This window comes from Malus sylvestris, chromosome 7 (assembly GCF_916048215.2).
Source record: "Malus sylvestris chromosome 7, drMalSylv7.2, whole genome shotgun sequence".
Taxonomy (NCBI): Eukaryota; Viridiplantae; Streptophyta; class Magnoliopsida; order Rosales; family Rosaceae; genus Malus; species Malus sylvestris.
Window position 1 is genome coordinate 3,520,305 of NC_062266.1, and position 25,378 is coordinate 3,545,682.

General features: G+C 36.8%; 2 protein-coding genes across 3 annotated transcripts; both read left to right on the forward strand.

Moving 5' to 3' along the window:
- Nucleotides 1-662: 662 nt before the first annotated feature.
- LOC126629773 (protein NRT1/ PTR FAMILY 5.4) lies at nucleotides 663-5,367 on the forward strand. Its single transcript, XM_050299889.1, has 5 exons — nucleotides 663-859; nucleotides 993-1,210; nucleotides 2,200-2,451; nucleotides 2,722-3,002; nucleotides 4,325-5,367. The coding sequence occupies exons 1-5, from the start codon at nucleotides 754-756 to the stop codon at nucleotides 5,196-5,198; spliced, it is 1,731 nt and encodes a 576-aa protein (XP_050155846.1). The 5' UTR covers nucleotides 663-753; the 3' UTR covers nucleotides 5,199-5,367.
- A 1,815-nt stretch (nucleotides 5,368-7,182) lies between these two features.
- On the forward strand, nucleotides 7,183-24,025 carry LOC126629771 (DNA-directed RNA polymerase V subunit 1-like). Of its 2 annotated transcripts, none has more exons than XM_050299887.1 (20): nucleotides 7,183-7,308; nucleotides 7,436-7,510; nucleotides 7,784-7,838; nucleotides 8,201-8,304; nucleotides 8,770-8,896; nucleotides 9,043-9,158; nucleotides 9,839-9,892; nucleotides 11,644-11,811; nucleotides 12,703-12,861; nucleotides 12,931-14,820; nucleotides 14,971-15,146; nucleotides 16,032-16,107; nucleotides 16,206-16,348; nucleotides 17,021-17,172; nucleotides 17,997-18,271; nucleotides 19,357-19,530; nucleotides 19,641-19,781; nucleotides 19,895-21,633; nucleotides 22,585-22,699; nucleotides 23,442-24,025. In XM_050299887.1, the coding sequence occupies exons 4-20, from the start codon at nucleotides 8,224-8,226 to the stop codon at nucleotides 23,739-23,741; spliced, it is 5,886 nt and encodes a 1,961-aa protein (XP_050155844.1). In that variant the 5' UTR covers nucleotides 7,183-7,308; nucleotides 7,436-7,510; nucleotides 7,784-7,838; nucleotides 8,201-8,223; the 3' UTR covers nucleotides 23,742-24,025. The 2 variants fall into 2 exon arrangements, with proteins under 2 accessions (XP_050155844.1, XP_050155845.1); XM_050299888.1 differs by having other exon boundaries at nucleotides 7,218-7,308; nucleotides 7,446-7,510.
- The last annotated feature ends 1,353 nt before the right edge of the window (nucleotides 24,026-25,378 follow it).

Below are 25,378 nucleotides of genomic sequence, written 5' to 3' on the forward strand. Positions count from 1 at the left end.
TTTTCTACAAAAATGTCCACATACGTTTTGTAAGGTCCATTTCGTAATGTTTTTCAACGATTTAAACTGCCTATCTTTTAGGTCTTTCCTAAAGGATTATGTTTACTAAAAATCACCAAAATTTGAAATCATATAACTGTTGGATTAAGAGTTTAGAGTTTCTTCACTACAAACGAATGTCTTAATGATTTTGGATTTGTCTAATTTTTTGCAAACATGATCTATGAATGACATTCTAAAAGATAGATGGTTCAAATCATTAAAATACATTACGGAGTGGGCCCCATAAAAATGTGTATCAAAAGTTATGTAAAAAAAGTGTTGTCACGGATCCGCCCCCTTTAAAGTATTTACGACGAAGTGTTGTGTATATATATATATACACACACTGGTACATTTATACCAAGGGTAGTGAGGAATAAATTGGTTGTGAATCATTTTTGAAATTCAAATTTAAGACCTCTTATTTACAAGTGAAAAAAAATACAACTCAATCGTAATGGATTTTCTAGTTATTTGTGTGCTATTGCTATCGTTTAAAAGATGGTAGATGTATGATGTATGAGAGACTGCTCATGACTATACAGTGACATGTACCAAAGTTCCCAAGTTGTCATTGCTTTTGGGACTTTTCTTGTCTATATAAAGGACCCATAAAACACTCGGAAGCATTTCATCGAGACACTTCCCAAACGTTTTATACCGACCTCCATCAGTCCAGCTCCCTACACCATCACTTTCCCCAAAGACGCCATGACAGAAAATGGCCACCAGATGCAGTTATCCAGCAACAACCCCTCCGCCAGCAGCCGCCACAAACCCTCTAGGGGTGGCTGGAACGCCGCCATTTTTGTCATCTGTAACCCTTTAATTTGTTATAATTTTTTTTCCCTGAAAAAAGTTCTAACTAATTAAATTACTGATTTAATTGTTTTTTTGTTTTGTTTCGGTCATGTGATTTTCTGAAATATTTATATCTAATTAATGTGCAGTTGTAGAGATAGCAGAGAGATTTGCTTTCTATGGCGTGTCTGGCAACCTCATCATGTATCTTACAAAGGATCTTCACCAGGCCACAGCCACGGCGGCAAAGAACGTAAACATGTGGATCGGCGTGTCGTCACTCTTCCCTTTAGTTGGCGCTGTGGTGGCCGACTCCTACCTCGGCCGCTTCGTGACCATCATTTTCTCGTCCTCCATTTATTTGATGGTAATTTTTTTCCAGGGTTAGCCTTATCATATATGTAAGGGATGATTTAGTTGCGGTCTCTAACGGTTATAGACTCAAACTTTATGCATTTTAGATTTTTGATTGAAATCCCTCTTCTACTACATAAATGATATAATAATAATAGAGATGCAATAATACAAATAAAGACTCAACCGTTTTTTTTTTACTTTCATTTACATTACCAATTTAATTATTCAAAACTGCTTATGGGTTCATTCTAGATTATAAAAAAAAAAGGATTTTATTTTATTTTTATAAAATGAGTACATTTGTATAATAAAATTTGGCTACATTTTATATAAAAAAAATTGGCACATTTACATAAAAAAACGTGGGTACATTTTATATAGAAAACAATGGGTACATTTTATGTTAAAAAAAACAATGGTACATTTTAGATTAAAAAATAAATAAATTTTACATTAAAAATGGTACTTACAAAAAAAAATAAGGATACATTTTACATGTAACAAAGTGATACATTTGTAAAAAAAAAATGGGTATATTATAAATAAATTATGGGTACAAATAAAAGGTTAAAAAAATTATGAGTACAAATAAAAGTTTAAAAAATAAGGGACAAAAATAAATTAATATATGGGTACAAATTAAAATTTAAAAGAAAATTGGTACAATTTAAAAAATGGTTGCAAATTAGAAATGGGTACAAATTAGAAATAGAAGTATATGATAAAAAGTTTAGCCATAAATATAATATATCAAATGTAACATTTCTAACACTAAATAAATATATTCAAAAATAAAACTTAATTATCTTGACATGTAAATATTCGTTTTTGAATAATTAATGGCGTTTATTAAAACCAAATAACTTTGATCAAATTTTGAAAAGGAATAAAATTTTAATCAATGGAGTAGAAAAAATAAGGATGAGAATCTAATATCTCCTGTATATAAACTAAATTAATGTGCTCTGGCTAGCTAATGCTGTTTTGTCACATGTAAAGGGAATGCTTCTACTATGCTTATCTGTCTCCGTTATTCCTCGGCACTATCGCGAAGCAGTGTTCTTCGTTGCTCTGTACATTTTAGCAGTTGGCGAAGGCGGGCACAAGCCTTGTGTCCAAACCTTCGCCGCAGATCAGTTCGATGAGGACTCGGAAGAGGAGAAAAAGGCTAAGAGCTCATTCTTCAACTGGTGGTATTTAGCGATAGTCGTTGCTGCCACCGTTGCCACACTTGTGGTGATCTACATTCAGGTGACAGATAGTTCTCAAACTATATTCCCAGTTCTCACATAATCTTGAAATGTTTTGCATTATTAATTATGTTTTAATCGTCAAACTTTATAGATATCATATTTTAATTGAATTGTTTATTATTAAATTTGAAACCATCTTTTAATTGAATTTTGTTTCGTCATTTCGTAGTTTACTGCTACGTGACAAAAACAAACCTCAAAATTAATGCATTTTGTAAGATAAGGATCGGAATCTTCAGATCTGTTAAATTTTTCTATCATCCTGCAGGACAACGTGAGCTGGGTTGTAGGCTTTGGCGTTTTAACCGTGGTTGTGGCAGCCGGCCTCTTTTTATTTTTACTTGGAATCAATAGGTACCGGAGGCAAGCTCCGCTCGGAAGCCCCTTTACCGCGGTGGCACAGGTGTTTGTGGCGGCGGCACGGAAGTGGCGCGTGAAGGAGACGCATGATTGGGATGTGTATTGTGGGGATGATGAGAGGAGTGGTGGGAGTAATATGGAGGTTCGTAAACTCAAGCATAGGACTTTGGCTCGGACAAAACAATTCAGGTATACGTCACTTTTCAACAGTATTTGGATTGATTTTGTGAATGAGAAATAGGACTTTGGCTCGGACAAAACAATTCAGGTATACGTCACTTTTCAACAATTTTTTGATTGATTTTGTGAATGAAAAATAAGAAAGAGACTCTTTCAAAGTGAGACTTTTCATAAACTTTCTGTTATTTCACATCTTAACATTAACTCTCGTACTAATATTATGAAGCATTGTACAAAAAAACTGAAGTGAAAGAAAATGTTTGAAGAGTCTCACTTTTTAGAAATTTTTTCTAAGATTATACTTTGTCCATTTCTAATTAATTGAGTCGTACCAAAAAAAGGTTTAATTGGGTCAGGTATTAGTCAGTCCACTTGGCAGGCATGCCCAAGTGTGGGAGGCTTTGCCAAGTTTTCCTAATTGTTGGACTTATGAGTAAACACAAGGTCAACGTGCATGGGATAAGTGTTGGAAACGTTTATGGTTGTGGAGAAAGAACCTAAAACCTAAAAAGGTGATGTAACATCGAAAAATAAATAAAATAAAAGAAGATGATGTGAGAGTTCAAAACTGCACTGGATCATGTTGCAGATCACATCTTTGATTTAGATGTATCTATTTGTATAGGCGCATTGTCTAGCTCATATGTCACTATATTTGAATTTGTGTGAATTTTTATTGAAATTATGTCGCTAAATAGTTTTGGAGAATAACTAAGAAGGTATGAGAGTTGAGTTAACAAATTTGAATTGCATTATAATTTGGTGGCTATAAAGTTTCATATATCGCTACATGTGTACTATAAGCACTTACCACATATACAAGTGAGGGAACAAATAATTGAGTTTATTGTAGGCTTGCAGTTTTGGAATTCCAACTTTAGTTTCTTGCACTATATGTCATCATGAGTTTATGAGAATTATTAAGTATTCCATCATTTTCTTAGTGTAAAAAATATCGTTGTTTAAAAAATTTAGTATTTAATATGGAGTTTGGTTTTTATTTATGATATAAGCATATCGATTTATGTATAGCTTATTATTTAGTATTTTTCATGTTTATGGACCAAGTGACTTTAAATTCGAAAGTTAATGCTATAGCCAAACATAAGAGAAATATCATTTAACTGATACTGACAAGATCATTTTATCGGGAATGGGGTGTCATAAGTTAAATTAAGAGTGCCAATGTTATTATTCAAATTAGAAAGGGATTTACATGTTTTGTTTTACATACATATATATATAATTATTTCCATTTGATCATGAACATTAATATACACGGTTTTTATTTTCTAAACCAAACATGCTTAAAAGTATATTCCAAAACGCAGGTTTTTGGACAAGGCAATGATCATTGACAACCTTGATGCATCAAGCAACGTTAGGAACCCTTGGAGACTATGCTCTCTAAAACAAGTGGAAGAAGTGAAGCTGGTCCTGCGTCTTATTCCCATATGGTTGAGTTGCTTAATGTTCAGTGCAGTTCAATCCCAGCTCCACACCTACTACACCAAGCAAGGTTCAACGATGATTCGCTCAATCGGACCCCATTTTCTGCTTCCTCCAGCATCCCTTGGAAGCCTCGTTGGCGTTGTAATCTTAATCACTGTGCCAATGTATGACCGGATTTTCGTCCCAATGGCCCGAAAATTCACGGAACATCACTCTGGCATAACCGTGCTGCAAAGAATCGGCTTTGGCCTATTCCTGTCCATACTCAACATGGTTGTGTCAGCCCTAGTGGAAGCCAAAAGGGTTAGTGTTGCTGAACAACATGGGATCATTGACAACCCTAAAGCAGTAGTGCCAATGAGAATGTGGTGGCTGCTCCCACAATACTTCATCTGTGGTTTATCAGACACATTCACAATTGTAGGACTCCAGGAATTGTTCTACGACCAAATGCCGGAGGCGATGAGAAGTTTTGGAGCAGCTGCATATTTAAGTATAATAGGAGTTGGAAGCTTCATAAGCAGTGCTGTTATATCTGTGGTACAGGCTATTAGCTCCAAGGCCGGTGAAGAATGGTTAGGTGACAATCTCAACCGCTCACACCTCGATTACTTCTACTGGGTACTTGCAGGATTGAGTGCTTTGAGTTTGTGTGCTTACGTCTGGTTTGCAATGAGTTTTGTGTACAAAATTGTTCAAGGGAAAGACTCAGCCGGGGAGACAGAGGCAAGCACTAGGGTTGGAGAGGCATGAAAGGCTTGGTTTGAACTAGTTTAGTGAAAAGAGAAAATTATAGTAGTGATACTTGTACTAAATCTAATTGAGTGTGCAAACTATATATTTTCTCTAGCAAAAATTATGTGCATTAATAATGGAATAAGATCCACTCCGGATTTTTGTGTCTGGAGTCCGCAGATCGAGAGATTTGAATAGTTCAAGAAAGAGATAGAAAGAGATCCAAGCAATTTAAGTTTTTGAATTTTAGTGAAATGGGCTAGTGAGATGGACTAATAGAGGTGGGTTGTAAGACTAAAATTAAGTGGCATAGATCTCTCGGTCCGTGAGCTCCGAACACAGAATCTAAAGTGGATCTTAGTCCATTAATGATAGGCTATAACATAATTTCTGTTTATACTCCCAAATTTTCAAGTTGAAGTTTAACCATTTCAAGATGGCGTTGGGCCTTAAAGGAATTGGATCCTCTCCTAAGCCCAAGGAGAGGATCATCCTGACCAACGAATATGGGCTGTTGGATTTTCATAAAACGACTATAATTATTATAACTTTAAAATGATATCCTATTTGTAGCTGTTTGATAAAAATACAACGGTCCACATTCATTGGTCAGGAGGATCCTCTCCATGGGCTCAGGAGAGGATCCAATTTCGGCCTTAAACCATAGGGGAAACCCCAATGGCCAACTTGACGAATATCATACTCGACTTTGAATGCAAATTTTTTCAATGACAATGGGGTTTCGAATTTGGGGCCATAATAATTTTTAATTTATCATTAAGAAACACTTAAACAACACCATAACGTAACAATGTTATGCACCATAGCTTTGACATTAAATACTAAATTTACAATTTGTTGTACAAAAATTAGCCTTTGGAGTTTCAGTCGAGGAGGAAAGATTTAAACTTTGGACGTTTTTAATTTTGAAAGTTTATATATTGACGAACAGCTTAGGTTGGTACCTTATAAGGTTTAGATGCTTGGAATGCCATGTCTAATGAATATGGTTGAACTTAATATTTTTATGTTAAAATTGCAACTTTTTATAGTTTTTGGGAAAAAAGAAGAATAATTTTTCAATAATTTATAAAACTAATCATAATGCCTACAACCGTTTGATCTAAGGAATTTCAAATCTAGGCTTTTTATTATGCGCCAGTGCATAAATAGTGTATCACGTTACATGGAATTAAATCCAGCCACAATTTAATTTATTTTTTTGCATGTGATGGGCTTTGTGAACAGTGATGACCTGGACTACCAAATGGGCTTCAAATAGCAAGCCCTTTTGCCCAAATATTTTCCCAATGATCTTTTGTCATCAGTTGGAGATGAATTTTAGATGAAAAATAAAGAATATTGGTTATTTGACACTTTATTAGAGATGACTTAAAAATTTTATTAAGCTTAACATAAAAAAAAAAAACATAAATAAATAATTTTATACTTTCGATTAGGTTAATAGCAGAAGTGGCTTTGAAGAATGGAGCGAAATGTGCAATCGCATGACGATTTTCAATTTTCACTTTCCTCTCCCTCGAATCGCATGCCACCCTTTACATAATGGTGCACTCTCCATTTTGCCCTCCTTCATTTGACCAAACCAAACACAAATTCTTAGGAAACCAAAACGGTCAACGAGTCCGTTCCAGTCATTTCACACCCCTAAGCCCCCACAAAACACACCCGGTAAACCAGTACGGCTCCGAAATTTCAAAAAAATCCATTATATTTTTATTTTTATTTTATTTTCCTCTAGAAAAACTTGTTGTTGGGACGAATTCCAAACATATTCTACATGACACGTCTAAGTTTGATTTTTGGCATTAGTCATGTGATGGTGATGAGAGGTTGAAATGCCTGTATTAATTTTTTGGTCTGTAAAATGATGGATTGACGTGAGACGAAGTTACTAGTGGAACCTATTTAAAAAAAAAGAAAAACCAGGTGGTGATGTGTGAAATGACCAAAAAGTCCAAAATTCCCAGGTCCCCAACAAAATTCCCTTTCTTTCATGCAAAAACCATTTCACCCTCCCACCATCTCTCTCTCTCTGGTCATCACAGTCTCAGAAAAGATGGAGTGAAAGCGACAGCTGAAGAGGGAAACGGCGTCGTTTGAGAGGGTAAGCTCCCTCTGCCGACCAATTTTTGTGTCCGTTTGTGAAAAAAATATACTGAAATTGTTTTTGGTTTCAAAAACTTTGGCGAGTAGAGCTCTCACTCCGCTGAAAAACCGTTTTTGGTTTTTAGGGTTTTTCAGGGCTTAATCTAGGGTTTTGGAGTCAACACCCCAGTGTCAGAGTACGGAGGAAGCGAAAAATTGTGGTAATTTTTGCTCTAAATTGTTTGCATTTTGCTATTTGGTGTTTGGTTGCTGAGAAAATGAGAGACTTTTTTACATGGGTCTTTTTTGTTTTACTTGGGAAATTTAACCGGGGGGGGGGGGAGATGTTGGACATTTGGTTAATTTTCTCTCTGCTTCTCAGTGACCAAAAGGACCATTCTCTCTCTCTCTCTCTCTCTCTCTCTCTCTCTCTCTCTCTGTATCTAACGGTGACGCTAAATGCATTTGTTTGCGTTTTATTTTCTGGGTTCCAGTTAGGTTTTCGTGCCTGCAAAGTAGCTGTGAGTACGAACAAGCGCTAAGACGCTGGTAATTTTGCTCTTTCCTATTTCTGCATGTTTCTTTTGTGTTTGGTAGCTGAGAAATTGGATGAAAATTTAGACCTTGTTTCTGCTTTTTGCTTAGTTGTGTTGGGTTTTTAACTCTTCCCACTTTCTCAGAAACCAAACATACTACATTGGGTCAGATTTATTGTATTTCGTTATTTAGTTTGCCTTTGACTTATTTGATTATTATTTTTAATTGTTTTAGAGGTTGCTTCCTCCCACAAACTATTTTTTCTTAAATTTTAGCTTGGTAATGCTGTCTGTGGTATGCTTGCATGTTGATTTTGCTGTAATAGCTACAGTCCTCCTACATTTATATATATTTCCCTCTCTCTTTCATGGCAGTTTCTTAAGGTTTCGCAAAGGAAATGGAGGAGGCCTCGACCTCAAATATTTTAGATGGGGAAATCGTTGGAATCAAATTTGGTTTAGCAACTCATCAAGAAATTGTAAGTTGAAATTTGACATTTAATTGGGAAGTTATTGAGTTTATGCCATCTGCAGCTGAGAGAGGGCTTAACTGCATTAGTTTGTTTCAGAGAAAATAAAATTGGATTCCTTTGATAGGAGTTCAAGAGAGAATTTTGTTTCGTTTCTTGGAGGGATTAGACTCTATATTGAATATTTATACTCTGTGCTCATATAAGGCTCCATTTTGGGGGATTATACCAAAAGATAATTATGGCTTTCTATTGGTCAAATGTAATATGCCTTCAGCAATTTGTTCCCCGTATTGTTCTTATTAATAAACATAATAAAGTAAAAGATGCCTTCACAGCTAATGTGTGACTAGTGTCTATGAGAGAGTAAATTAGAAAATCACCTCCAAGTGTTTTTTACAATTTCTTTTATTACTACGAAACTCAACCATTGGAATAATTTGTTTTATATTTTTATGTTTACGTTTTTGGCAGTGCACAGCATCTATTAGTGATTGCTCTATCAGCCATGCAAGTCAACTTTCCAACCCCTTCCTTGGCCTGCCCCTTGAGTTCGGAAAGTGTGAATCTTGTGGCACTTCTGAACCTGGGAAGTGTGAAGGTGCATAAATTTCATTTCTCAACCTTTGGTACAGTGAGTTATATTATACAATGTTGTGAAACCAGTCAGATGTAAGAAACATTTTATAAATTGATATTTGAAAGAATATGGTTGGAAATGTAAGTGTATCCTTTATCCCTTTTCAGGTCATTTTGGGTATATTGAGTTACCAGTACCAATATTTCATCCTAATCATGTTAGCGAATTGAAGCGGATGCTGAGCTTATTGTGCTTGAAATGCTTGAAAATGAAAAAGAACAAGGTACCGCCTGATTGAGTTCTTCATTGTTTAAAATTGTTGCCATGATCATTACTTGCAAAGCAGATACAATATATCCCCTTGGTTAGCTTGTTATTTGGACTTTGGTTGTCTGTTAAGGGAAGAGATGCAGATTCTGGTTTGTTTGTTATATTTTTCAGCTGAGGAACAAACTGAACAAAATGATTTACATGAAGAAACAGTTGAATTTTGAAGCTATTTTTGCTGTGTCATCCATTCCAACCATCACTAAGATTGCTTTTTGTTTTTTAATTTATCATTTTGTACAAGTGCCCTTCATTGCACTGTATTTGTAATCTGTGGATTAATCTTGTTTCTTTTCATTTAAGTATCATAAGTTGCTTTAATTTCCCAATTTTCTCAATGAAAGTCTGAAGTTTGAACTTAATACTAGAGAATCCACGATTGTATTATGTGAATAGTTCTTAGTCAACCACAAGTCTCACAATATTTTTGTTTTTGTTATGTAATTCGAGGACAAATTTTCAGTGATGTGGGTTGATCTTCAGTATCTATAATTATGTAAACTGGTTACGCACACTTTGTATTTGAGTTTTTGTTTTTGATTTTTATATTTAAAAAGAATATAGTTGACTGGATGCTTTTTGTTATCATAAAAATCTTTGTGCTTATATTCTGTATCCATTTTTTCTACTATTCAGTTTCCAACCAAGAATTCTGGCTTAGCAGAAAGAATGTTAGCTTCATGTTGTGAGGTACGTATAAATTGATCATTTTCTGTTTTCTTGATGTCAAGTATGCTTACTGTATCTAGTAATTTTGTGGATCTATCGCTCTCTGAGTTTCTCATGGGCGTACACACATGTTTACACCCACTCACCCACCCACTAATTCTAATTTAATGAAATACATGTTTTTTGAACTGTAGTTGGACAAATATCATTACATGGTTCTAGTTTCTAGTTAGAAATGTTTCACTATGCTATGTTTCAATTTCCAGTGCGTCTTTTGTATATTGAAATTATGTTCTAGTAATTCTAGTTTCCTAAAAGTTTTATTTGGAATGGCACTACATTCCATGAGCTTTTAGAAAAGATCAATACTTGAAATCCTAATGGAGTCAGTATTCCTGGTTTAGTTTGTTTTTCCCTTAAGTTCTTGTAAAAAAGGGTCAATTGATATTGGGTTATGTGTTCTAGAACATTAAGTGTGTTATCTCATATGTCTTCTTTTGTTGGGATTCCCCTGCACTCGCTAGGAGTTTAGAGTTTTGATTCTTTCATTTGGTGTACTATGTTTAAAGATTAAACGTAATATAATTAGATAAAGTTGTTTGTTGACCGTCACTTGTGTGCTGTTTTAGTCATTACATTTGATTTTACAAGCAAAATGTCTTTTTTTATGGTAGTCCATGCATGGAGAATTTAGGATTGTTAATTTGAGTTGACTTGTGGAGGTTGAACCTTTCTGATTTGCTTCAGAAAAGGAGACCCAGTTGTCGTCTTTCTCCTATTTGGGGTATCATGTGTAAAGGGAAAGCTGCTTTTTATGCTCCGGTTAGAAGATGCGACTACGGGACAGAGGTCCAGGGCCGAAGGGGTAGAGGAAAACCTAGGAAAACTTTGGAAGAGACTCTAAGAAAAGACTTAAAGTACTTGGATCTAACGGAGGACATGACACAACACTGAGCACAATGGCGTTCTAGGATTCATAGCCGACCCCACTTAGTGGGAAAAGGCTTTGTTGTTGTTGTTGTTGTTAATGTGTAAAGGGAAAGGAGATGATGCATATTGTTTGTTGTCCACTGTCTAGGAGCTTTAAATTTGTGATTCTCATTATCTGGAGAGGCTGGAGTGAGTTGGGTAATTTCAGAAGGGTTCCAGTCACTACTTAGTGAAAGTCTTTTTGCTTTTGGTAGAGGTAAGAAGGCTAGACTGTTGAGGGGCTGCTGGTTGTTATGTGGGTGTTATGGATGGAGAGGAACAGTATAATTATGACAATTCTAAAGGGGGGTGGGGGTAGAAAATCTTTCACAATGGGTGATGTTTTTGGCGCCTCTTTGCGCTTCAGTTTGGTGTCATCAGAGTTTTGGGGTTTAACATGTTCTTCTCTTTTGCTCTATTGGAAAGCTGCTATAAGACAACTTGGTTGTTGTAGTTTTCAGTTGCAATTATCTAATGAGTTGCATATGTTTCAAGATGGTATTTCTCTCTCTAAACTGAGCACGTAATCTTCTGCCAGCTTATTATTGTCATAAACTTTACACCATCTTCTCCATGGATAACCTTGGAGATAATGCAGTATTAATAGTTTTGTTTTATAGCAACTGTTTAGTTTGTGGGTTTTCCTGCGACTAAGTTAGAAATTTTCTTATCTAAGTTGCTTCTTTTGCTAAAATTGGGGCTCTCTTGATGTTCGGATAATTTTTGGACATAACTTGGAAGACTGCAAAATTTTCTCTTCATTTTCCATCTACTAGTTTTATGCCCTCTCATTTCTTATGTAGGATGCTGCACAAGTGTCTATTGGAGAGACTAAACCAACAGATAGCTCTTGTTCCTTGCAATTGAAGCGACCTTCTAAGTCAAGAACACCACCTGGTTTTTGGAATTTCCTAGAACGATATGGTTTTCGTTATGGTGATGATCATATACGGACTTTGCTTCCTTGTGAGGTATGGATCTTACTTCCTGACTGAATTCCTCTTTGCTCATCTCATATTCTTGGATCTTGATTTGAATTTTGTTGCCTAGTTATGTGGATTTAAGTATTTGTTTGATCATAGTTCACTTTCATTTCCATGCTGTTTTTGTTATTGGAAAAGGTTGATGTTTTCCATTACGAACTTATTTCTAATTTATTAATTTGACGCAAATGCAAAGAAATCCGCACTTGTCAGAAATAGACAAAGTGAGCAGCTTACTTTGGATTCCTCTTTGACTTACTTTATTGTATGCATTGATCAGGGGTTGCTATTGCTTCTGCCAACTCCCCTTGGTGTCAATCCACATGATTGATTTTAGCTCCACTAATTGTTTTGATGGAAAAATTAGTTGAAGTCCTCGTTTGCACATAATTCATTTGTGGGAAAGGTTTTCTGGTTTACTGCAATCACTACATCTTAAATCTAGTATGAGGCACTTACACACATGCAATCATCCCCTCTATCACAGTAATCTGGCAAACTAATTCTTCATTGAATGGATTGATCAGAGGGTGCTGTTACTTTCGTCAGCTCCCTGTGGTTTCAACTGGCACAGCTTATTTAATTCACTAAATAGATGGTGAACTTAGTTCGCAAGATGTACAGCTCCACGTGGTTTCAACTGGCACAGTTTATTTCATTCACTAAATAGTTTGATGGTTAACTTAGTTCGCCAGATGTGTGTAAGTAGATTCTAACGAAATGACTTTAATAGCAATCACTCATAATGAAAATCATACTGATCTTATAGAAATCTGTTGGCGTTTCCTGTTTCTGCTGATTGTAACTGTTATTTTAATGCTTTTTATCACACATATGATATATTTTCCTGATACATATTATTTTGGTAATGAATACCAGGTGCTGGAGATGCTAAAGCGAATCCCTCAAGACACCAGGAGGAAACTTGCTGCAAAAGGCTATTTTCCTCAAGATGGATACATCTTGCGTCATATACCTGTCCCTCCGAACTGTTTATCCGTGCCTGAGATTTCAGATGGTGTTAGCGTTATGTCCGCGGTAAGTTTCTAATGGACTGTAAACAATTTTAGTTTGACTGTTTATAACTTGTTTTTCTGTCATTTCCAGGATCCTTCGATTTCAATGCTTAGAAAAGTTCTAAAGCAAATTGAAGTCATCAGAAGTTCAAGGTCGGGCATACCCAATTTTGAATCCCAAATTGTAGAAGCCAATGAACTTCAAGCAATTGTAGATCAGTATCTTCAAGTTAGGGGTACTGGGAAGGCATCACGAGACATTGATGCAAGATTAGGGGTTAATAGGGAGCTTAATGCCTCTTCAACGAAAGCTTGGCTTGAAAAAATGAGGACACTGTTCATCAGAAAGGGTTCAGGCTTCTCTTCCCGCTCAGTGATTACGGGGGATGCATATAAAAGGGTGAATGAAGTTGGCATCCCTTATGAAATTGCTCAAAGAATCACCTTTGAGGAGAAGGTTAATGACCATAACATTAGGTACCTACAAGAGCTAGTAGATAAGAAGTTGTGCCTAACCTATAGGGATGGTTCATCAACTTACTCATTAAGGGAAGGTTCCAAAGGGCACACATTTTTGAGGCCTGGTCAAGTGGTGCATCGGAGGATTCTGGACGGGGACCTTGTCTTCGTAAACAGGCCCCCAACCACACACAAACATTCACTACAAGCACTACAAGTGTATGTGCATGATGACCATGTGGTGAAAATAAATCCTCTGATATGTGGGCCACTAAGTGCTGACTTTGATGGTGATTGCATCCATTTGTTCTATCCGCAATCGCTTGCTGCAAAGGCAGAAGTTTTGGAGCTTTTTTCAGTGGAGAAGCAGCTGCTTAGCTCTCATAGTGGAAAGCCAAATTTGCAAATGGCCACTGATTCACTGTTGTCATTGAAGATGATGTTTAAAAACTATTTTTTGGATAAATCAGCAGCTCAGCAACTGGCCATGTTTGCTTCATCTTCCTTGCCACGACCTGCATTATTGAAAGCAAATGCTGCTCGCTCATATTGGACTGCTTTGCAGATATTACAGACTGCATTGCCTGCTCACTTTGATTACTGTGGGGAAAAGTACTTAGTCAGTAAAAGTGAGATACTGAAAATTGATTTCAATACAAGTGAAGTTTCAGCAGTGATGAATGACGTTGCTACCTCAGTTTTCTTCGTTAAAGGTGGCGAAGATGTCCTCAAATTCTTTGATTCTCTACAGCCCTTGCTGATGGAGAACATATTTTCAGAAGGGTTCAGCGTTGGTTTGGAAGATTTTTACATGTCAAAGACATCAATACAAGATATTCAGAAGAATATTCAGGATACTTCAGATTTGTTGTATCATCTGAGGTCAACCTACAATGAATTTGTAGAGTTTCAGTTAGAGAGTCGAATCAAAAACTTGAAAGTACCAGTTTCAAGTTTTATCTTGGAGTCATCTGCATTTGGTGATTTAATCGACTCCAAGAGTGATTCGGCAATCAACAAAGTTGTACAACAAATTGGGTTCCTAGGCCTACAACTCTCTGATAAGGGAAGATTCTACTCGAAGACGTTAGTTGAGGATGTGGCCTCTCTCTATCACAACAAGTATTCTTTTAACATGGAGTATCCCTCTGCAGAATATGGACTAGTTCAAAGCTGTTTCTTCCATGGGTTAGATCCATACGAGGAGATAGTTCACTCCATTGCTACACGAGAGGTGATTGTTCGGTCCTCAAGAGGATTGACCGAACCTGGGACCTTATTTAAAAATTTAATGGCCATTCTTCGGGATGTGGTTATTTGCTATGATGGCACGGTCAGAAATGTATGTAGCAATTCAGTAATCCAATTTGAGTATGGAGTCAACGTTGGATCTAGGCCCCCGAATCTGTTCCCTGCTGGTGAACCTGTTGGTGTGTTAGCTGCCACTGCAATGTCAAATCCTGCGTACAAGGCAGTTCTTGATTCTACCCCAAGCAGCAATTCTTCATGGGAGCTGATGAAGGTAGTTAGTTTGGCTATTGATTATGATGGTGTTTTTCCTTTCAGTACTTGTTTTTATATTTTATATTTTCTTTCACACAATGTTTTTGAGCTGACGAAGGTACATTCATAAATGTTGATCGTAACTTGAATTTGCACTGTCTTTCTACAGGAAATTTTGCTTTGCAAAGTCAATTTTAAGAATGAGCTCATTGATCGCCGTGTAATTTTGTACTTGAGTAACTGTGGTTGTGGAAGAACATTCTGCCGAGAACGTGCAGCATGTTTGGTTAAGAATCAGTTGAAGAAAGTCAGTCTTAAAGATACTGCAGTTGAATTCATGATTGAGTATGCTCTGCCTCTTCATACTTTTTTTGGCAACATTTTCACATATAGTTTTGTTTAAGTGTGTTTCAAGAAATGTATTTCTCAATCCCTTAGTTCATGTTGATATTGTCAATAGTCATATTCCCTGCTTTATCTGCGTCAACACCTTTCTTCAAAGCTAACACCACCCACAGTTGAACTGGAAATGAGTACCTGTTACTACCTCTTCTCTGCTTTAACTTATTTTCTATGCTGATATGCTTTTTCTGTCTCTTCCCACACTGTAGCACAACTAGATTTTAATTTTATTTTTCAGCACTCTTGGTATCTACCTTTTACTGTTGGTATCTACTTAAATTTGTTAGATAGCCCTGCAGATCTATTACGTGGTTCTGTTTTCTAGAAAACCTTGCATGTTTCCGAGGAGAATATGCTTTTATAATTCTGGAAGAATTATTTGTTACACGAATAAGTGAATGAAATTCATTTTATTTCTATATATGCCTTCCGTGATTTGCTAACTAGAAAGGGTTTTGCCTCAGCTGAAATATATATTTAAGAGTCTGCAGCTCCTTTTTGCATAATTTGGGTTAACCATGCGAAGTTCCAGCTTAATAATAGTTAGATACCTGAGAGCTGATCAGTTTAGTAATAGTTGTGTACCTGATAGATAACATTTGGTATTTCATCAGATAAGTTGCTTTAGCAAAGTCATTAAAAGCAGAGAGTGGAATCTTCTATTCCACTTTTATGAGAATATGTTGCTCTATTACTAACAACATATTTTTTTAGTCACCATGTCGTTGACAAGATATTGAGTTTTGCATGTACTACACATTTTACGTATTTGCAGTGGTATAATTAATGTGTGACGGTGGACTTGAAAAAATTGCGTCTTACATGCAGATATAGCAATCAGCTTTCTAGTTTGGGAAGTATGGTAAATGATGCAGGCCTGGTTGGTCATATTCATCTTAAAGAGGTTTGCATTGTTCAAAGTGTTGGAATGTTTTCTTTATATTTTCATTTATAAAGTTTCTTTTAGTTCCCAGTTTCGATAACAAAAGCTTTATTGAACAGGAGCTGTTAAGGGAGTTAAATGTTGGTGTAGACGAGATTCGACAAAAATGCCAAGAAACTGTTAATTCATTTCGGAGGAAGAGAGTTGGGAAGAAGAAGTTCAACATTGGCTATCTTTTCAAAAATACAGTTTTGTTTGCCAGGTATTTTTCCCCCCTCTGATATGATCATATTTATGTTTACCAATTACCATATTGACTTGATCATTTTTATTTCCTATTTGTGTGATGGACATTTGATACATGAGAGGAAAATGAGGTGAAGTCACAGCTTCAATTGATTTTGGTCAATATGATATTAATAATTTTACTGAGGAAAGTGGTGGAACATTATGAGCTGTGCTTTTATTTTTATTTATTTTTATATGTTTTTGGTTTGGATTTATATGGCCCTTCTAGTTATGCTTCCCTAAGATAAAAGGAAGGAAAAAGTTCTGAAAGGAAAGGGGAGGTGAAAACTCAATAGCTTGATAAGAGATACATCACCAGTACAAAGTCCACCGTAGTAATTTGGGCAGATCATTCTTGTTGATACAATAAAACATGAATATATGCATATATAATACATCTGTTTGTGGTCCGAACCCTGCCTGCTTACTGGATTTAAGAGCCCTAGAGATACTGAAATTTCATGTCAAAAGAAGATTCGTATTTCAAAGTCATTTGCATGTGGCAGTTGCTTACTTTCATAACCATATATAATTTTTGTATTTGTATGACATCCCCTTTCCCTTCCCCTATTCCCTATTGTGTTCCTAAGTTTACTTGTGTCACCACATTAAAACTACTTAATGATAAATGCTTCATTGTTTGCAGTGAGCATTGCTCGTTTCATCATTCCTGTGCAGACAAAAGATCTGACTCCCCATGCTTGATGTTCTTCCTTCAAGCTACTGAAGAGTTGGAGACCACTTCGCAATACTATGCTGACTTGATTTGCCCTGTGCTTTTAGAAACAATAATAAAAGGTAGCTTTTAGAATGACTTTCTAAAGAGTGAAAAATAAATTTATTATTTGAGTTTCCTTGTTTTCCAGTGAGTATTGGTCTTTTGGTATGTTTTGCCAATTCACATATGAAACAGAAATGTCAGTGCTTTTATGCAATTTATGTGTTCTGCTTCTCTGTCTGATTGCAGTTCTGCTTCTATTTGTTGTTTTCTGTTTTGAGAAATATCCTTCTTCTCCTGTCTCATGAACCCCCATCTTTACTCTTTTTCATCCCATCCCATGGCAGAAATTTTTGTTTTGTTAGTTGCGTATGAGATGGCCATTACTTGTGATCATATCCAAAGTAAGAGGCCAAATCCATGCCTATCAATCGTTTGGTGTTAAATGTGCAAGAATGCAGTCCAAATATTCGTCATTTATTTCTAGGTTGAGTTGTGCGTTTTCGTCCTCTTTTATAGTAATTAATTTATTAGTTGAAAACATTGTACTTTGTGGAACTGCGCCGTTATGATATGATTTTCATTTTGGGTGATTTGGTTGGATACGATTGCTTGAAAGTTGGAGGAAAAGTTAGGAGAGGTGCAGTGGCCTTGACATATAGAGTGAAGCTTTGGACGTTTTAGCTTTAAGCATTAGTAATGCCTGAGTTGAGAGATAGTCCTTTCATGATACTTGATCAGATTGGGTGCAGTCAGCCGATCTTTGGAGTTTTGATGCTGGTGATAGGAGCAGTTTTATTTTTTGACTTATTGTAGATTTTACTAATGGTGGGCATGTTTACTGCTGGAAACTATTTTTGTAATTCTTCTATTACTAAAGTCTTCATGTCTCTAAAATGGACAGGTGACCCTCGAATTTCGTCGGCAAATATAATATGGATTGATCCAGATACAACAACTTGGATTAGAAGCCCAAATAAATCTCAAAAGGGTGAATGGGCTTTGGATGTTGTTCTGGAGAAATCTGTTGTCAAGCAAAGCGGTGATGCATGGAGAATCGTTCTCGATTCTTGCCTCCCCGTGCTTCACCTAATTGACACCAGACGTTCCATCCCATATGCCATCAAACAGATTCAAGAGCTGTTGGGAGTGTCTTGTGCTTTTGATCAAGCAGTTCAGGTAAAATCAGAGGTTCACAGTTTTCCGTCTTTCTAGTGCGAATCTTGAACTTTATGACCCTGTATCAGAAGCCATGCTAGCTTTCGTGGGTAGTTGTCTATATTATGGGTTGTAATAGGGCTGTATGTATGTTTTGTTGGTGTCATTTAGTGGTAGCCAAGATAACCTAAATGATTTATTTCAAGCTGTATGTATTTGTATTGACACTAACTTAAATTTTTCCTAGTCATTTTATGTTTTGATAGCTTGAAACTGAAATTTTCTGACATGGACTTAGTTGTCTCCAAGCCAAGTTCATACTGAATAGTCAATACATCTTCTGTCAAGTGAAAGTTGCACTCAATCCATGTGTAAGAAAATCTAGGGAAAAACTCCTCATTGTAGAAAAGTTCATCCAATATCAATCAAGTGCAGAGTAAAAAATCTGAAATTTTCCTCATACAATACCAATTAAATAGTTTCTTGTGTCAAAATCTACTGTTTGATACTAACTGAACCTTTTTATTGTTCATTAACAAGTAGGTAAACTTCAGACACGCATTAAGTAATTGCGATAATATTGTGTTTGGTGGATCATATTTAGCTGCTGTATTGCTTTGGAAATTATCAGCTTTTGTGTCCAGTAGCTTCTATGTGTGCAGTAAGCTTTTCTCGCTTTGGAATGTTTGACTTGCTAGACTTATGTTGTTCGTCACAGCAATTAATTCTTTGCTTCCTTGTGTATTTATTTTCTTGCGGGCATGCTTTACCACATCAGTTGTGTATATATTTGTATGTATACTTTATTACACAGTGATTTATTTTCTATATTATTTAACCCCTAGTTATGGATCAGCCTTTCATGTGATTGATCTTCATTAAGTACGGACCTTCTTATGAATTTTCGATCTTTTTTGTAATTATGTGCTGTATTTGTGGTTCCCTTCGGCATGGCACCTTTTTTTAGGCCTGTATCATGTACATCATAGGAAAATTAACTTTTTTAATTGTCAAGGAAAATTGGATCATATTAGACCCACTCTGGGTGATATGAGATGTGTCTCCTACTTTTCTATTAAGAACACATTTTTGGATTGATTACACAGCGCCTCGCAACAGCTGTTACAATGGTGGCGAAAGGTGTCCTGAAAGAGCATCTTATCCTCCTGGCAAATAGCATGACATGTGCTGGAAATTTTGTTGGCTTTAATTCTAGTGGATATAAGGCACTATCTCGCGCATTGAATATTCAAGTACCATTTACAGAAGCAACACTTTTTGTGAGTAATTGAATTCTTTTGCCTAATTTTGTGAATGGCATGTACCTTTAGCTCATGGTTAGATGAACTACAATCACAACTAATTGTAGTTTCATTACATGTGATTGTAGACACCAAGAAAGTGCTTTGAGAGAGCAGCTGAAAAGTGCCACATGGATTCTTTGTCAAGCATAGTTGCATCATGTTCATGGGGTAAACATGTTGCTGTTGGTACTGGATCCAGGTTTGATATCCTGTGGGACACACGAGAGGTAAATATGTTTTTAACATACTTGTAGCGTTTCTCAGTTGTATGGAGTAGTTTAATCTGCTGTTGGAATGTTCCATGCCATTTATTTTAAATATTAATTATTTTTTTTTCCAGGGAGGATTGAATCAAGAGGGTGGATTAGATGTTTTCAACTTTCTGCATATGGTGAGCACAGCAAATGGAGAAGAAGCAACTACGGGAGCACTGGGGGCAGAAGTTGACGATCTTATGGTGGTAGATGAATTAGCAGATTCGTGCTTATCGCCAGAACTTGATTCTGGTCTAGATAGACCCGTCTTTGAAGATATTATTGAATTTGAGGACAAATCAGAAACTCCTCCTAGAAAATCAAGTTGGGAAAATGATTCCTCTGTATGGGGGACAAATACTACAAGAGAAGATGCCACATCATCTTGGGGGAAAACTCCAGCTAGAGAAGCTACCACATCTACTTGGGGGATAGATAAGGCAGCAGAAGATACCACTCCCGCATGGGGGACAAATACTGCCAGGGAAGGTGCGACATCTGCCTGGGGGAAAACTAGAGAGCATACCACTTCTGCAGGGGGCGCAGACAAGGAAAGTGAAAGTGATACATCATCGTGGGGTAAAACTCTACCTAAAGAACCTCCCGCATCTACTTGGGGGATAGCCAAGGCAGCAGAAGATACCACTCCAGCATGGGGGACAAATACTGCCAGAGAAGATGCCACATCTGCCTGGGGGAAAACTGGAGAACCTACCACTTCTGCCTGGGGGGCAAGTGAAAAAGATACACCATCTTGGGGGAAAACTCCAGCTAAAGAAACTTTGACATCCACTTGGGGGATAGATAAGGCAGCAGAAGATACCGCTCCTGCATGGGGGACAAGTACTGCCAGAGAAGATGCCACACCTGCCTGGGGGAAATCTAGAGAAAAGACTACTTCCGCCTGGGGAACAGATAAGGAAAGTGATAATGATACATCATCTTGGGGGAAAAATCCAGCTAGAAAACCTACCACCTCTACTTGGGGCATAGATAAGGTAGCAGAAGATACCACTCCTGCATGGGGAACAAGTACTGCCACAGAAGATGCCACACCTGCCTGGGGGAAATCTAGAGAAAAAACTGCTTCTGCCTGGGGAACAAATAAGGAAAGTGAAAATGACACATCATCTTGGGGGAAAACTCCAGCCAGAAAACCTACCAACTCTACTTGGGGGACAGAGAAGGCAGCAGAAGATACCACTCCTACGTCAGGGACAAATACTGCCAGAGAAGATGCCACATCTACCTGGGGGAAAACTAGAGAACATACCACTTCTACCTGGGGGACAGATAAGGCAAGTGAAAATGTTTGGAGTGGTAGAGGGGCAGAGAAAGTCGCACCAATAGACCTCCCGCCAACAACAAAAGACGTAGATGAAAAGGACAATGGATGGGGTGCTGTTTCTTCTGGGGAAACAGAAACAGGGAATGAAAATGCTTGGGTACAGAATAAGTCTTCCGAAATTTCGACTGGTTCTTGGGGGCAGAAAAATCCTCCCGAGACAGAAACTCAACCTGCAAGCTTGTCTGGGTGGGATTCACCTAGTGGAGACGGTAATACTGGTGAAAGACATCACCAATGGGGACAAAACAAGAAAAGTCGTTTTGAAGGTTCAAAGAGTTGGGTTTCTAGTCCCGGGGAGTGGAAGAATAAGAACCGTCCTGCTAAACCACCTGGTATGATGAATGATAATTCCAGTGTGGTTGGACTCTATACTGCAACAAGACAAAGATTGGATATGTTCCCTAGCGAGGAGCAAGATGTTCTTTCTAATATTGAACCTGTTATGCGCTCTATCCGAAGAATAATGCATCAATCTGGGTTAGTTTTCTATTTATATTCTTTCTTATCAATTAGGACGAGACTGATCAAATTATCAAAGTGTATGATGCTATTCAATTTTCTGAAGGAGAACTGAGTTTTTGACGCTTAGATGTCTTGTCTGAAGTAAGAATCCATTTAAATCTGGGGAATTTGCTGACAAAATCCTCCCTCACAGTCGAGGAAACTGCTATTTAACATTTGAATTATCATAAATCACATGTAGTGCAATGATGTTGTTTCATATTCATCTGCCAAAACTCTAGTTGAGCCAAAGTCTAAGACCGAAGTCCCTCCCAAAACATCATCATAGAACGTAGTTGGCTTTACAACTCTTGGAACTCCCAAGTTCAAAGACAAAGTTGGGGAGGTTGTGGACTATTTATGAGAGACAGCTTAGGTTTTTGCACCTCGCTGGGCTTCGGTCACGTTTGTATACCATGGTTGCCCTTGCCCAATTTCTACTAGAAAGCTGCTATACTGTAAATTGTCCTGATTGTAGTATGGGTGGTTTTTGTTCTGTTATCTGCGTTGTTGGATGGTGCACTCTGTCATACTTTTAATATCTTGGTTTGCAGGTTGTCAACAGCATATTTGTGGACTGCTTGTCCACTTTATTGTACGTCCCATTCATATAAAGCCTATCTTTGCATAAATATTAAGCGTAACAACCATAAAGGAAGGGCATCTGATAGCTTAATGAATTTTACATGTTGCATTTGACTTTCCTTTTGAGATGTCTTAGGGATATCATATCTTCACTGATCTTGATCTTAAATAATTGATTTCATTTTGGGGCATTATAATTATTGGTGCGTTATTCTGTAACTATTTGATTTTTTTTTTCTTTTTCTTTCTTTCCTTTTTTGAATGTTTTAGTTGTTGCAACATCATTGCTTGGTGCTTGACAATATACTAACCTAATATCGGCTTTTAAATTATTTTATCCAGGTACAATGATGGGGATCCACTGTCAGCTGATGACCAGTCATTTATAATTGATAATGTTCTCAATTACCACCCGGATAAAGCTGTTAAAATGGGTTCTGGAATTGGCCATCTCACAGTATGTTTATCTGCCCTGTTCTTGCTTAACTGCTTTTTATTTAGAATTATGTTTCTGTGCACATTTGATACATTATGCTTGGAATCTATGACTCATGATTTCATTGTTATATTGGTTAGTATAATGTTCATTTTATTTTTTACTGAATTACAACGTTTATACTGAATTTTGTACATTGTCCATTAAGGTAATGCCTAAATTTGGTCTGCTTCTCAATGGAATTCAAAACCCTTTTTTAGTCGATATTTAATTTTTAGCAAAGGGTTGCTACAGTTAGGAAGATGATCTAGATGGGGTTTAGTCGGAAAACCATTTTTCTTCTCATTTGGTATAGCTATTCACTCGTGGTTCCAGCCTGCCAAGGTTGAGGAGATCTAATCTTTCAGATAAGAAGACATGAGAGGAGTATATACATGTCTTTAAATACGAATTATGATTCCGGTCTGTGTCGAGGGTTTTTTACTCTGGACAAGTAATGACGGGGAAGAGGTTTCTTTCATAGTACTTGGAAAACATAGCCAGGCCAGAATACCTCGTCTTATTTACCTTTTCTCAGCAATTTATTTGCCTTGTAATGACATCCCCCCCCCATATTGCTTTTTTTGTGTTCTTATCGAAAACCAAAAGAAACACAAATTTTCGAAGCTGTGTTTTTTTTTTTTTTTGGAATGAATTTGGCTTATGTATTAATGGATTTATTTGGTCTCATATTGTCCTAATTTACACCGGCCATTGATGACAGGTTGATAGGCACGGCAGTTTCCAGGACAGCAGATGCTTTTTTGTTGTGACAACAGACGGTCACAAGGAAGATTTTTCATATAGAAAATGCCTGGAGAATTACATCAAGGAAAAGTATGCTGATGTCGCCGAAACATTCATAGGCAAGTATTTTACCAGGAGAGGAGGGAATCGGGAGCGAAACCCCACTCCCAGTCAATACCCCATTCCACAACAGACTCCAATTCAAACTCCCATTGCAGAGGAAACTGTAAGTCAAACCCCCATTTCGGAGCAAACTGGGAACGAGGAGACGCAGTAGGGCATCGGTCATTTTGAGATTCTGCTGTAATTAGGTTCTGAACATTCTGCTCCTCTGCCTTTTGATTTGTATATATTAGGCAGTCGTTAGCAGCTCCTGACAAAATCAGCATTTCGTTCGTTGCTTTTATGTTTAATTCGAGAGCGTTGATTAGTTTAACTAGTTGGTAGCTACTGGATGCAGTTAACCCGAACCCTGAATTGGGAGAAAAGTAAGCTGCTTACTTATGTTGCAGTTGAAAAAATATCAAAGTTATTATATATGAAATGCAGAAGTCTTGTCAACGGCCTTCAGTGGCTTCTATTGCTCAGTTTATTACGCATCTGATTTCGAATTTTTTTTATTTAATGCTCCTCTATTTTTCATCTTTCTGGTATAGTGCTTCTGGTTATGAAATTCCTTGTATATATCTGAGGTGATATAACGTATTTGTTCGATGGATTACAAATAATCACGTAACAGTTTTTCTTTTCTTGCACAATCTTGTTTAATCATATTCATTATTTTCGTTTTAGTTCATTCAATCTGATGACTAAAATTCAAAAAGTGAGCATCCAAGAAGAAAAAAATGGTATCACAATTTTAGTTAAACCCTTAATGCCAAAAAGATTCTCAGTCTATTACTATTTTTAATTTAGATTATGAAATTCCTTGTATATATATCTCTGAGGTAATATAACGTATTTGTTCAATGGATTACAAATAATCATGCACAGTTTCTCTTTTCTTACACAATCTTGTTTAACCATGTTCATTATTTTCGTTTTAATTCATTCAATTTGATGATTAAAATTCAAAAAGTGAGCATCCAAGAAGGAAAAAAAAAGGTATATAGTTATTATTTTCTTTTACTAATTCTTTTAGTTCAACCATGTTACTAGCTTGATCAATGGGATTTGAAACTTAAACCGAACCAAATCAAACAAAACCGGCTAATTGGGCCACCATCCCAACCTAGCATGACCAGGAGGATTCCCGCCAAATCCTCTAATCACATCCGTTTATCGTACATCATGCGGTCAGAAATTATTGTAAATTTTTTATTTAAAATTGAATATAAACAATACTTGACAAAAACTTAACGCAACATGTACGATGAACGGATCTGAAAGAAACGTGCAAGGTTATCCAATCAACCATTATTTTATTTAAATTTTTTTGTGAAGGAATATGCCAAATACGACAATCTATACAAAGAAAGTCACCATTTTCTTGATGTCTTACTGCTTTATGAGCTCCACTCTCCCACTTCCACTCCCACTCCAGTCTGATTGATCCACAACATCTGAGTTTCGGCCATGGTTGCTTCCTTGCTTGCCGGGTCAACTCGTTTCCCTCTTAGAGAACGGGCAGCATCACGTGTGGGAGGACCAGTCGATCATCAAATGGCGGAAGAAAGACGCCCATGTCCCTTTACGCTGCCATGAATCAGTTGAAGGTCACACTCATGGCATTCCATTTTCAATTTCAGTTTCTTGTTGCTTTGATTTTTGATTTTCTAAAATTTGATTTCTTGAATTTGGTTTTTGTATTTTTAAGCTTTAGGTTGAGTAGTTGAATTGTTTTTTGCTGGGGTTTATTGATGAGTTGTTGAAGTATAACTCTTTGATTCAGATTCACATTGTATTTTGGATGTA

Excerpts from the sequence above, each read along its gene's own strand:
- LOC126629773 (XM_050299889.1), top strand. The coding sequence starts at position 754 with ATGACAGAAAATGGCCACCAGATGCAGTTATCCAGCAACAACCCCTCC. Across the intron at positions 1,211-2,199 it reads CGTCCTCCATTTATTTGATG|GGAATGCTTCTACTATGCTT; the intron begins GTAATTTTTTTC and ends TCACATGTAAAG. Across the intron at positions 3,003-4,324 it reads GCTCGGACAAAACAATTCAG|GTTTTTGGACAAGGCAATGA; the intron begins GTATACGTCACT and ends TCCAAAACGCAG.
- LOC126629771 (XM_050299887.1), top strand. The coding sequence starts at position 8,224 with ATGGAGGAGGCCTCGACCTCAAATATTTTAGATGGGGAAATCGTTGGA. Across the intron at positions 16,349-17,020 it reads AATACAGTTTTGTTTGCCAG|TGAGCATTGCTCGTTTCATC; the intron begins GTATTTTTCCCC and ends CATTGTTTGCAG. Across the intron at positions 18,272-19,356 it reads CTTTTGATCAAGCAGTTCAG|CGCCTCGCAACAGCTGTTAC; the intron begins GTAAAATCAGAG and ends TTGATTACACAG.